General features: G+C 55.5%; 2 protein-coding genes across 2 annotated transcripts; both read right to left on the reverse strand.

Annotated features, from left to right (window-relative positions):
- Window positions 1-640: 640 nt before the first annotated feature.
- LOC104559143 (CMRF35-like molecule 5) lies at window positions 641-4,862 on the reverse strand. Its single transcript, XM_062010929.1, has 7 exons — window positions 4,788-4,862; window positions 4,350-4,691; window positions 3,535-3,691; window positions 2,632-2,738; window positions 2,046-2,098; window positions 1,354-1,491; window positions 641-1,068 (listed from the first exon to the last, which is right to left on the reverse strand). Exons 1-7 carry the CDS (start codon window positions 4,825-4,827, stop codon window positions 958-960), a joined length of 948 nt encoding a protein of 315 aa, XP_061866913.1. The 5' UTR covers window positions 4,828-4,862; the 3' UTR covers window positions 641-957.
- Window positions 4,863-4,985: 123 nt separating this feature from the next.
- On the reverse strand, window positions 4,986-6,001 carry LOC133627189 (CMRF35-like molecule 2). The gene is made up of 3 exons (XM_062011023.1): window positions 5,910-6,001; window positions 5,458-5,799; window positions 4,986-5,290 (listed from the first exon to the last, which is right to left on the reverse strand). Exons 1-3 carry the CDS (start codon window positions 5,947-5,949, stop codon window positions 5,124-5,126), a joined length of 549 nt encoding a protein of 182 aa, XP_061867007.1. The 5' UTR covers window positions 5,950-6,001; the 3' UTR covers window positions 4,986-5,123.
- Window positions 6,002-12,517: the final 6,516 nt, after the last annotated feature.

The raw sequence follows: 12,517 nt of genomic DNA on the forward strand, positions 1-12,517 counted from the left end.
TTCAGCCTCACAAAGAGATGCCCACCCCATGACAGGTTTTTTTTGGAGGAATGGGTTTTCACAATGGATGAACACAGCAGAACACTGACACGCTGAGGGGCAAGAGTGTGCCCAAAGTGTGGCCCTGTGGGATGTCCTGGTGGGGAACAGTGCCACAGGAGCAATCAGTGGTGCTGCAGGTTCAAGCTGGAGCAGTAGAGTCCTTAATCTTAAAATATCTGGGTTTCCACACTGCTGGAGTCTGCCTGGGTGCCAGCAAAGTGCTTTTGGGGTGACACTCTGCAGTAAACCTCTGCAATAAATACAGCTTGTGCTAGATATACAAATGCTATTAATACATATAAATACTGTGTTAGATGCTGTCAGATTCTCAGTTGCTGTCCCTGGTAAAGAAGCACTGCCTTACACAGATGAATATATTTAGTGGATGCCAGAAAATGGATTATCAGCAAAGCAGAGAAGAAGGTCCTTGGCAGTGCTGGAGGAGAAGAGCAGGAGCAAACCACCCTGGGGGCTGTGGGACCAGAGGAAGATGCTTCCCAGCTGCCACGCTGGGATGGGAGCACCTCTGCTATCTCTTTCACGTTGAGACCTTAATGCACAGCACCCGAGCCCCCTGGTATTGAATGGAGCAAATGCGTTTGGATACAACATTTATTGCTGTCCTGCTTCCCAAGAGCTGCCAGTTCCTGGCATTGGCATGAAAAATAAGCCAGTTTGAAGCAACCAGTGGGTTTGGGAGCTTCAGCCTTCAAGAATAAGGCAGCCAAAGGGGGTTAGCAGGGTGGGTGCTCCTCCACACTGTTTCTGGCCTCAGCTGCCACAACACAAAGAGCTGATGAGAGTAGCAGCCCTGCTGTCAAGCCAGCTCCTGCCCAAGCAGAAAACCAGCCCATGTCCTGCTGGCACTGTGTGCAGCAGGAGCAGCCCATGGGGCCAGGGACTGGCTCACACCCTCTACACCGTGTCAGTGGGCTCTCCTCTGGGCCATGGAGCTGACGGCACGTTGGCGTAGATCTCCTGCTGTGGTGGGCGCTTCCTCACTCTGGCATACACAGCCTCTTTGTCCTTTTCCAAAGGTTGGGAAAAGAGGAGGATAAACAAAAAGTACACATCCTTTCTGGGGTTGCTCCAGGACACCACCATCTGCTGGCACCTCTGACAGCTGCTCTAAGCACCCAGGAGCAGCTGTGGGGACTGAGAGCACCCGTGTTATCCAGGCTCATTGGCACCCAGGCTTGGCATGGCCCTTTGCAGCCCCCTCCCTACCCACCCCACTGCCCACACCATCACCCACCCAGCCCAGCTTCTCCACCCTTGCCTCAGGCTCAGCCCAGCTTTGGATCCTGGTACCTGAGTGCTCTGCCTGAGCTCCATGTACTCTGTGTTGGTGTCTGGGCAGCGTTGGTGCACACTGGTGTTGCTGTACAAATGACTCCCAGCTGTGCTCACACCATGGTTGATTTCTGCATAGTTCATGGTATTCGCTTCCTGACAGGCCAAGGAGAAGGATGAGCTCCAAACCTACTGCTGCTCCCCAGCCTGCAGGGGTGGGAGTATCTCCTATCCCACTGCCTTAATGAGAGCTGAGATAGCTGCAGGAGTACTGGGGGGAAATCTAACCAGTAGCAAGGACTGGCTTAACATCACCCAGGGGACATCTGGTTAGTGACACCGGTCCATCCTCAAAAGCTAGCAGAAAGCCTTAGAAAACACTTCCCACCCCTCTCTGGTGTGCTTTGCTGCAAGATCCAAAGACTATTTCAAGTAGAGAAGCAGTTTGCATGCCTGGAGGGGCTTGGGGACAAACCTCTGAGCTCAATCCTAAATCCTACCCAAGAATACGCCACAATGGTCACTCAAAATCCCTGGTTGGGTCCTTCTGGTGGCAGAGCCCAAAGGATCCCTCCCAGCCTAAAGGACCATGAACCCAGCTGAAAGCAAATGGCCCTGGCAGCTCATTTTCCCAGCTCAGAGTGCAATGTTTCCTCTGCCCAAGTGAGCTCAGAGCACGACATCCCAAGCCCTTGTGCAGTTTGCCTTACTGTATGCAACGTGCTGCTTGTCCTGTCCATCTCTGCAGCTGCTCCAGCGAGGGCTGGGTGAGGCACAGATGTGGTGAGGCACGAGCGAAACCCAAGGAAAGGAAATGCATTAAAAAACTGCACTGCCACCGTGAATCTCTCCCTACAGCAGGAAGGAAACCTGTTGCTTCACCAACCACCTAAAACTGGAGCACTTCTTCAAATAAAGTCAGCCCCACCCACCAGCCAGTGATGTCCCCTCTCATCCCTCCCCCATCCTTCACACTGGCTTTAAACCTTGCATCAAGCCTATGGATGCCTGGCCTGTGCCACCGAGTACGTCTGGGGAAGCTGCTGGTGCCTACACAAACTCAAACAGGTGCCATCCCAAGAGCTGCCATTCCCTGCTCCCGTGGGGATCAGACCTGTGGGACAGTCCCATCGCCCTCACAGGGGAAGGAAACCTCCTTGACAGAGATCTCAGAGGTGGGCCCAGGGATTGGATGGATCAGGGAGGGAATGGGGGAGAAAAAAAAAATCCCAACAGATGTAGCAAAGCCAATCTTTGGTGTAGAAACAGTGTGTGTGGCAGTGACACTTGGCTCACCTTTCTTCCTCTTCCTCAACAGTACTACCAAAATGCCAGCAGCAACTGCAAGCAAAAGAAGAACCACTACGATGCCTGGAGTGAGGATGTGCTCAACCACGTTCAAGCTGCAAGAAAAGAAACAAGAAAGAGTTTCTGTTCTTACAGTTCATCCTGGGAAGCAACCTGTGAGGAACCAGCACGGCAGGGAGCGGCTGCAGGGCATGGGGCTTGTCTTGGAAGGCCGGGGGAAGGCACAGAACAAAGCACACTGCAAACTGCTGAAGTAAATGGAGCTGCTGCAGCCTCCTTATTGTAAAGGGCCAGTTCCTGCACCTGATTTTGCTCTGGTTTAGCCCTGCTATTTGTTGGCCTTGTTGTAATAGGCAACCAAGTAATGTGGATGTTCCAGCTGCCCCCTGAGACTGGAGGTCAGAAACCTCAGCTTTGCACACTTCCTTCATCACCCCCAAGGAGGGAGGAAGCTCTATTGCTCTGGTCTCATGTTTTGTCAACTATCTCTGCTGGGCTGTGTGTGACTACAAAGCAGAACAGGACCCAGCTCACCACTGGGTTTTCCACCAAGCAAACAGTCCCTCTGAGTACTGGGGAAGGAAATGGGGCCAGCACTGCAGCCAGAAAGAGCTTTTCTCATGGTGGTAATCTGCACCTTGCTTGAGCTGCAAGAGGGACAGGGAACAAGCAGGGCTCTGGTGGAGCCAAACGACATGGGGCGCTGGGATTATTCTCCTTGCAGGGAGTCAGGCTGGGAGGATGAAATGCTGGTCTCTGAAGGCAAAAGCAGAAGATCTGGATCATTAAGGGAGGTGTGAAGAGCCTGGAGGGTTGTAGGGCTCCAGCTGCATCAAAGAGCAGCTGGAGGGTGGAGGAACGTGGTCACTGTGTGCAGGAGATGGTACTCACTGTGAAGTGCTGGAGCCTTTGTGGTTGAAGAGATTTGACCCCGATTGTGCAGATTCCCCCTGGGGAGTTTTCTGTGTGGTGACTGATACAGAGGTGGTGGGGTTGGGGTGCTTGGTGGTCAGGGTGTAGGGTGGTCTTTGGGAGGAGGAAGAAGGAGCTATAGCAAAACAAGGAGAGCCTCAGTCAGTCTCCCTGCCCCTGCAGTGGGAAATGCTGTGGGTTTTGCAATGAGTCAGCAGTGACCCACTTACTGTCACACCACAAAAAGCTGGGTCCCCTCTGCCATGTCCTGAGCACACTTCCCAAGGTGGGAGGGCTGTAATTAATTCCCTGCTCAGGATCCCCCCAAAACATGCATGCAGCAGAGTTCACCCTGCAGGAAGGGGGTCTGGGCACCCTATGCCCAGTGTCCCACCATGGGGGCTGGTCCCTGGCAAAGGCATGGACAGGAATGTTTCCCAAGTCCAGAGTATGGTGCTCACAGGCACTGGGTGCCCCACAACAGGAAATGGAGAGTTTGGGGGTTGAGAAACTCTCTGCTGTTAAAAATAAGGCAATCAGAGCATCAGGCAGGGCCAGCAGGATCTGAGGAGAAGGAGATATGGGGTACCCCTAGCTCTAGGGGGGTTGACCCTGGGAAGCAAGAAGGAACCAAGATGAGACCTGGGAATGGGGAATGGTTACAGGTGGCACGGTGGCAGCCTGCAAGCCCTGGTGACACAGGCTGGAGCTGCCCCATGCAGTGTGGGCACTCACGTCCCAGCACTTGGAGAGGACACAGCAAAGTTGGCCCCGGGGAACCCACAAGTACTGACCTGGTAACACGACCACCTTCACGTCAGCACTCTCATCCCGCTGTCCTATGCCCGTCCGCACCCCGCAGCGGTAGGTGCCCGAGTCGCTCTCGGCCAGATCCTTCACAGTCACCGTGAACACCCGCCGTTCCCAATCATCCCGGATGGAGAATCGGCCCTGGCGCGCCGTGGGCTGCAGCTCCTCGGTGATGACGATGTCATCAGCGCAGGTGAAAGGACGAAATCTCGGTGTGCACCAGAATTTGGGATTCTTCTTATATCTGGCCTGGTACGTGCAGTTCACCGAGAGGGACCCCCCGAGGAACCCCCACACGGTGTCGGGTGCCGTCACCTCCAAGCAACCTGCGGAGACACACGGAGCACCGCGAGTGCCGCCTCCACCCCCGCCCCTCCCGTCGCCACCCCCGGGAACTGCTCCGGGGCTTTGGGTCTCCCCACCCAGCAGCAGAGCCCAGACGAGCAGCGGCACCAGTTCCATGGCCGCCTCGGGACCTCGGCGTACGGCCACCTCTGGTTCCTCTCCACGAAGCCCTGCCCACCCCCGGGGCCACCCCCGCGGTAACGCCCGCCCCGTCGCGCCGGAGCGCCCGGGACCCCCGAAAAAAAGAGACGGAGGCTCGGAGCAGTGGTGGAGAATCTTCATTGCAGACCCCGGCGGGAAGGGACTGGTGGGGCCCCGGGGCTGACACCCCGCCCCTCGCTTTCCACTGCGGCCGGAGTCCCGGGGCGGAGCGGAGCGGCGGCAGCTGCGGGAGGGAGGTCGCGGCCGGGGGCTCAGCCGCGCCACAGGCTGGCCCGGAGCACGGCTCCGCTCATGGCCACCAAGGCCAGCACCTGCAGCCCGAACAGCACCGGGAAGAAGCGGAAGGGACCGGGGCTCGACGGCGGAGCGTTCGTCCCCGCGGCGGGAGTGGGAGCAGGGCTGGACCTGTGCGACGGGGCTGCAAATGGAAAAGGGGACAGATGCAGCGCGGCTCTGCCGGGCACTGACCTGCCTTTGGCCTTCTCCATCCCCACCACTGACATGGAACCATCTCCTCCCACCTCCTGGCACTGATCTGATGTGTCAGTCGCTGTCACTGCCGGGGGGGGATGTGGAGGTACTGACCTGGTAACACGATCACCTTCACTAGAGCACTCTCGTCCCGCTGTCCTATGCCCGTCCGCACCCCGCAGCTGTAGGTGCCCGAGTCCCTCTCGGCCAGATCCTTCACAGTCACCGTGAACACCCGCCGTTCCCAATCATCCCGGATGGAGAATCGGCCCTGGTGCGCCCTGGGCTGCAGCTCCTTGGTGATGACGATGTCGTCAGTGCAGGTGAAAGGACGAAATCTCGGTGTGCACCAGAATTTGGGATTCTTCTCATACCTGGCCTGGTACGTGCAGTTCACCGAGAGGGACCCCCCGAGGAACCCCCACACGGTGTCGGGTGCCGTCACTCCCCAGCAGCCTGCGGAGACACACGGAGCCCCCTGAATTCTGCCACCATCCCAACACCTCCTGCCCCATGGGGCCAATCCAGTGTGGTCCTGAGCCCCAGGGGAATCCCCTCAGTCCTACCTGGCAGCAGTCCCAAGGTGAGCAGCAGCAGGAGCCACATGGACAGGCTGACCTGAGCCCTGTGTGGGGCAGCCCTCCTGCCCCTCACAGTTCTTTGTTGATTCTCAGGCTTTGCTTCCTCTTCTGCTAGGGGTGTTCTATCTGTGGCTGCTGGACATTTAGCAAGAGCATGCGTTTTCTTGCTTGGTCTCACTCATTTCCTGTCCCCCCTATTATTGAGCCTGGCTGTCCTGCTCCTGCCCCAGAGGCTCCTCTTTCTACCTCGGCACAGCCCCCATGGCACAGTGCAGTCCTGCCTCTCCCTGCCTTGCTGCTCAGCCTCCCTGGGCAGGGATGGCACCTGAATTAATTGCCAATGACAGCAATAAATGATGTTTCATTGTAGGCAAACGGTCTCCTTCCTGAGCATCACCCAGGCCAGGCCCTGGACTGCTCAGGAGCTCTGTGCAGTTGCTCCCAGGTCTTTTCTCCTGCAGGACACAACCTGGGCAGCCCTGCAGTTCCCCATGGCTCTCCTCCCAGCTGCCACCTTCATTCATTCCCTCCATACATAGTGGCTCTGGGGGCAGGGCTGTCCCCACCTGACACCGCTAGAACTGTCATTAGATGAGGCACTCTGGGGATGAGGGGGTCTCACCCACTCTCCAAACACTGTCCTGTTCCCAGCACCTCACCAGTGGCTCCCAGCATCTCACTGGCAGGAGCAGGCAGCAGCTCTCCAGCTCCTTCCCTCCCATACAAACTGCTGCACCTGCAGTGCAGGTTTTGCCACGTAGGGCTGGAGTGGGCTGCAAGTTCCTGGTTCATGTCTGCTCCTGGCAGCTTGGGCATTTCAGTTCCTTAAACTGTTCCTAAACAGAGCTGAGGAGAAACAGGTCTTCTTCAAAGCTTTCAGGGGGTGCTGGCAAAGCTGGTTGTGCCATGAAATGTGGGACATGGTGTAGCCCCAAGGAGAATGTAGATGGCCACACTGATCTCTCTGAGGTGGCTGCTGACAGCAGCTGCCCCATGGATCACAAGCACATATAAGGAGCAGGGTTTCTGAAGGGTCATCATTAGGGGAGGCCCGGTGAGGGTGGCCCAAAGCCAAGTCAAGCTGACCACTCCAGTGCCATCCCAGCAGGAGGGATGTGAGCCTGGGATGCTCAGGGTCACCCTGTGTTCATGCACCCACTGTGCCTGGAAGAGGTGCTGAAACAAGACCTCCCCAGTCATTAAAAAGAGCCCCTGTCAAGCACATGTTACTAAACAAGCAAAAAAAACCTCATTAGCAGCATCCATCTGACAGCAAAGCATACCTCAGAGATCACCTGCTGTGGCTATCCACTGGCCACAAGAAAATGATGGTATCAGCTGGGCTCTTGCTATGAGTGTGATGGGCTTCTTGGGCTGGTTCAGTCCCAGCCTCACCGCAGCTCTGCCCGAGCTTGTGGAGTGGGACCTGTTGTCTGACCTGTGCTCCTGGGACTTACCTGGGCAAAGGGACCAAACCAGGAAAATCTCCATTTTCCAACTTCTTGCTCCTGATGCAGATTTTTCCCTGTGAGTATTCATAAAGCAGCTTGTGGGATGGAGCCAGGTTCACACACACCTGGGCTTTCCCAAACCTCCTTCTCGCATCTCTTCCTCCGGCAGTGTTTACTCACAGACCCTGTATGTCTTTTTTAAAGGCAGTTGCTTCCTCCTCTTTGTCTGGGGACCATGACTCACCCTGAGGTCGTCTCATGAGAGACACTCTGCACTCTGAAACAGATGCTGGTTCCCAGGAAAACACCAAAATGCAGCAGGTTCCTCTCCCACTATGCCCATCCCAGTAGGGAACACAGCCCTTTCCTCATGCACAGAGCCCCACAAGCTTCAGGGGGCTTTAGGGGGGAGTCAGGGACCAGGGTGGAGCTAATGCAGGTCAAGGCCTGCAGGTGGACTGATTGGGACCACTGGGATGTTTTCCTGGATGTGATGGGCTGGGGTGAGGGACAGCCATCCATGCTGCACTGCTGCCAGTGCAAGCTGGGCTGCTTTTGTTTGTTTTCTCAAGCAGAAACGTCTCATTTCCATCCCACCCCAAATCCGCCTTTTTTGGCACAGTCAGGGGTTTGGAGTGGTAACACTGTTTATCTCCCAAAATTAAACATTTCCACTGAAAGTTTCCAAAACCCAAACATGAAAAAGCAAAGCTGCTTCCCTGGCAACTGCTTTGTTCCTTGATGCCCCTTGGAAAGGGCAGCAAGCACTAACCCCCAGCCTTGCTGGAGGCTGAGGCTGCTCCTTCCCCCCTTCGCAGCCCACCCCATCCTCTTACTGTGCCCCGAGGAAGTTCTGGGTTTAAATTCTGGTCATTAAGCAACCTCATTCATACCCAGTGAACAGGGTCACTGGTGGTGAGCTGGGTCACTGCAAAGGGCACCAAGATCTAAATTCAAGAAGTGTCTGGAGATTGCAAACCTGCTGCTGCTGATAAACCTCCTTGGAAAGGCTTATCACCCAGCAGGGTGATTATATTTGGGTAGATGATGAGACCTACCCCAACAGGGGGGTTTCCTTCAGCTGGGAGATGCAGCTAAAATCCTGAGGTCTGCATAGGAGGCAGGGTGAAGTCCCCTGCAGCCACCTGCCAGACCTCCCCTCCACCACCACCCTGCCCTTGAGCCCCTTTGCTCTGTGCAAAGACCCAGAGGGAAGGGAATGAGGTGCCAGACAAAAATGAAGAAGCAGAAGTCTGAGGGCTGTGTGGGAACAGCGGTGACTACACCAGCTGTGGTACCACCTCCCTCCTGGAGGTCACATCTCTGACCAGCCATTGCTGAGCGCAAGAACTGAGGAAGATGAGAGGGGCTGTGAGGATGAAGCATCCCCTGGACTGAAGATGCTGGACTTTTAACCTCCTGACTGGGGGGTATTTTAAACACATCCCAAATCTTCTGATCTCATCTCATTTAATAACCTCATGGCAGGGTGGGGATAAACAGTGCTGCTGAGCCAGTGACATGGATGTCACACCTACAGAGAGGATGGAGGAACACAGGGATATAGGGAGTCTTGATGAGTGAAGTAGAGGTAGCTCAAGCAGCAGTGGGGAAACACACCCTGGATGTGGGGAGAGCTGCAGGGGATGTCCATGCCCAGACACAGGGCTTTCTGGCAGCGAGGGACTGAGCACAGAGCTGCTCAGTCCGTGTTCATGTAGATTGGCTGCAGTGCTGGAGCTCTGGAAACTGAGACCTTGTCCTGAAACAAGGGAGAAATGCAAAGATTTGGGGCACTTTGCAGTTTGGCCTGTGCTAAAGCACTGGAAGTTCATGTCTGAGCTGCTGTCTGGGACAGGGAAGACAATGGGTGATGTGGGGAAGGGAGTATGACCCCAAAACTGGACAGCTTCTGCTAGCTGCACCCCAAAGCAAGAGGCTGGGGTAAATTGCTGTACACCCTGGGTGTCCCCTTTACCTGCCACTTGGCTGGGCTGTTCTCATAGGCATCCTCAGGTGAGCTGAGCTCACTCTCCCTGCTCATGTAGATGTTTCTGGAAGCTGCTGCTTGCTCCCAGCTTGCAGTGACCTGGAGGGGACAGCGTGTGTTGAGGAAAAGGGACGCTCCAGGCAGTCACAAGACCCCTGTGCCACCATCCTCCCACCTGCAGTACCTGGAATTCCTTGGCTCTCTTCTTCTCCATGGCCTGGGATGCTGGGGGAAGTGCAGGAGAAGTGGGTCAGACTAACATGAAGTTCCAGAGGAGGGCCACAGCTGGGGACCCCAGATCACTTGTACCTCTGCTCTTTTCCAACGATGCTTTTCTCATCCTACAGTGGATGATGATGCCCAAAACCAGCAGCAGCACAGGAGAGAGTGTGAGAACCAGGACAAGCAGGTTTTGGGTGCTAGGAAGGGAGAAAGGGGTGTTATGGCCCTTTTGTCCTGCCTTCTTTGCAGCCCTGTGCCCTGGGGAGGGCTTTCAGGCATGGAAAGGTTGGAGCTGTATCCTGCATCCTCAGGCTGCCTGATCCCTCTCTTCTCCAGTGGCCTTGACACTCACCCAGCCTCCAGCCTTCTGACTTGAGGAGTGGACATGGTGTTTTTCATCTCTAGAGGAGTCCACGGAAAGGTGGGAGAAGATGTGGCCTCTTCCCCCTTTGTCTTGAAGTCATAGTGTGTTGTCTCAGGCACTGTGGTGGAAACTGATGGGAAGCAAAAGCTGTGGTACATATGACCTGGTCCTGGGCTGTAGCTGAGGTGGGTGACTGGAGGCTTCAGAGACCCAGAGGCTGCTAGTGGGGAGGTGATGGAGGGGTGGCTTGGCAATGCCAAGCCAGGGGGCTCTATGCACTGAAGGAGCAAGGTGGGTGATGTTGAGGGAGCACTGAAAACAGCTGGGAGGGGGATTTATGCCATCAGTTCTCCCCATCCTCCCTCCAAAGCCTCCCCTCTCTCCACCCCCTCTGCCTCTCCAGCCTCCATCAAAGCAGAAAGACCACAGCAGGCACTTACCTGGGAGAACTGACACCACGACAGCAAACATGGGGTCATACCCGAATACCCCGATCCCACACCAGTACTGACCCCCATCCTCCACTCTCAGATCCTCCATGGTCACTGTGAACACGTGCTGAGTGGGGTCATCTTGCAGGGAGACCCTGTCCCCTGACACCTTGTCCCCAGGGGCTGTGGTCTGAACAAGGACAGAGCAGTAATGCCAGCTCGTGCTCCTGCACCAGTACTTATTGGCATCCACCAGCTTTGGCTTGTACTTGCAGGGCACCTCCACGGAGCCCCCTGGGACACTGCTCACCTCCTTGGGGCCCTGCAGAGCCCAGCACCCTGCAAGGACAGACACCTTGACAGTTTTGGGCAAGCACAAACCCATATACAAGCCTCCTACCTGTCCCCCACTGCTCATCCCGCTCCCACATGAACTGCTTCATGCTACCCCCAGAAAACCTCTCCTGTGGTTGTGAGGCTGCAGCCCAGGGAGTCTGGGTTCAAAGTGGTGAGAGGCTGTGCAGGGTCAGTGGCTGAGGAGGGAGAGCATGAGGGGAATCTCTCAGTCTCTCCTTGACTCCCTGTAAAATTAAATCTCACAGGGATTAAGGATGCTGCTGCCCACCCCAAAGCCTTTGTTTTTTTGTTACAGCCATCTCTGCCAGCAAGCACAAGGTAGCAATCCCACCTGGCCTGCCCTATCCACTGCTCTCATGGCACAGGGGGGTCACAAGATTTGCAGGCTCCCCACAGCCTCCCACGGGGTGTTTTTAGGGATCCATGAAGGGGAAAAGGTTGCCAACCTCTGCATGGAATTGAAACAATCAGTTCTTGGCAGAGGGGGAAATAGGGAACAAATCTATCAAGGAGGCATTTCCAGCACTGCTGGATGAGGACAGGGTATTTTGAAGGTTGGCACAGCCCTGGTGAGCCCTTACCCACTCCCATCAACACGAGAAAATCCTGCTCTCACCTGGGAAGAGGATCCAGGTCCAGACCAGGAGCCACTTCCCCATTGTGCTCACTGGGAAGCTGCAGGCTCTTGCTCCCTGGAGCTACACGTCCCCATCGGTGCTGGGTGTCAGCTGCCCTCGAAGCCCTTCACTGCACCAGTGCTGCTTTGTGGTTTCCTGCCTGGCTCCTCTTCCCTCTGCACTTCTTGAGCTTGGGCAGAGTGTAGGGCTGATCCTCTGGGCCAGAGAGACCCTCACCAACTTCTTCTTCCTAAACTCACTCGGGCTGAGTTGCAATTTTGGCCCCTGCAGCAGCTCTGTGGTTGGGGAGCTGAGGATGTGATTGGAAGCTGTGGGGTGGCTTAGTGTGAAGACCTCAAGAGGCTAAACTCAGCCTTCACTTTCTGTTTCTTTCAGGGCTGAGCTAAAAATAAGTTCCCCTTATTTTAAGTTCCCCTTAAAAATAAGCTTTTCCCCTTAGAAAAGCTGACACTGAAGAGGAGAAATATGCTGAGCGTGGCCAAACCACTACAGGCCAGTGACCCATGCTCTGGGCTGTGTGCCTGAGGGCAGCAGCTGGAGGAGCTGGGATTTGGTTTTCATCTTCCCCAGAGTCTGTGCTGCCTGATGCCAGCCCTGGGGTGGATGCAGGAGTGTGGATGTGGGCTGCTCCCCAGCAAGATGTCACTCACCAGCTCTCCCAGTGATGGTGTACACAGAGCTGCTAAATACTGAGCTGAAGGACTGAGCTCTTCAAAACACAAAGGAGGTGTCAACCCACCTGGGAATCCATCTGGCAGGAGAGGCAGACACCAAGTTACCCTGCAAGGGTTTTTTGCATGTGCACCTGAGAGATGTGGGAGATGCCTCCCTGACACTTCCCACCCATCCCTTGGGGCAGGAGGATTGGGAGAAGCTGCTCAAGGGTGGAGGCTCCTGCTGGAATGTGCACAGGGAAGGTGCCTGTGAAGGCATTTGCTGGCTGGGGATGTTGAGGGCAGGTTGGTTACCCGAAAGCAGCCAGAAGCACTTCTTCAAAAGCTACTTTGGTAGAGAGGCTGTGGGAATTTTGCAAGGCATATCTGTGCTATTGTTATCAGATCAGAAGTATCATTTCCCCTTTCCACTCTCTGTTTCAGGTTTGGTTTCTGGGTAGGATGAGGAACTGCCCAGCCCAGTGCA

The sequence above is a fragment of the Colius striatus genome, chromosome 18 (genome assembly GCF_028858725.1).
Source record: "Colius striatus isolate bColStr4 chromosome 18, bColStr4.1.hap1, whole genome shotgun sequence".
Classification (NCBI taxonomy): Eukaryota; Metazoa; Chordata; class Aves; order Coliiformes; family Coliidae; genus Colius; species Colius striatus.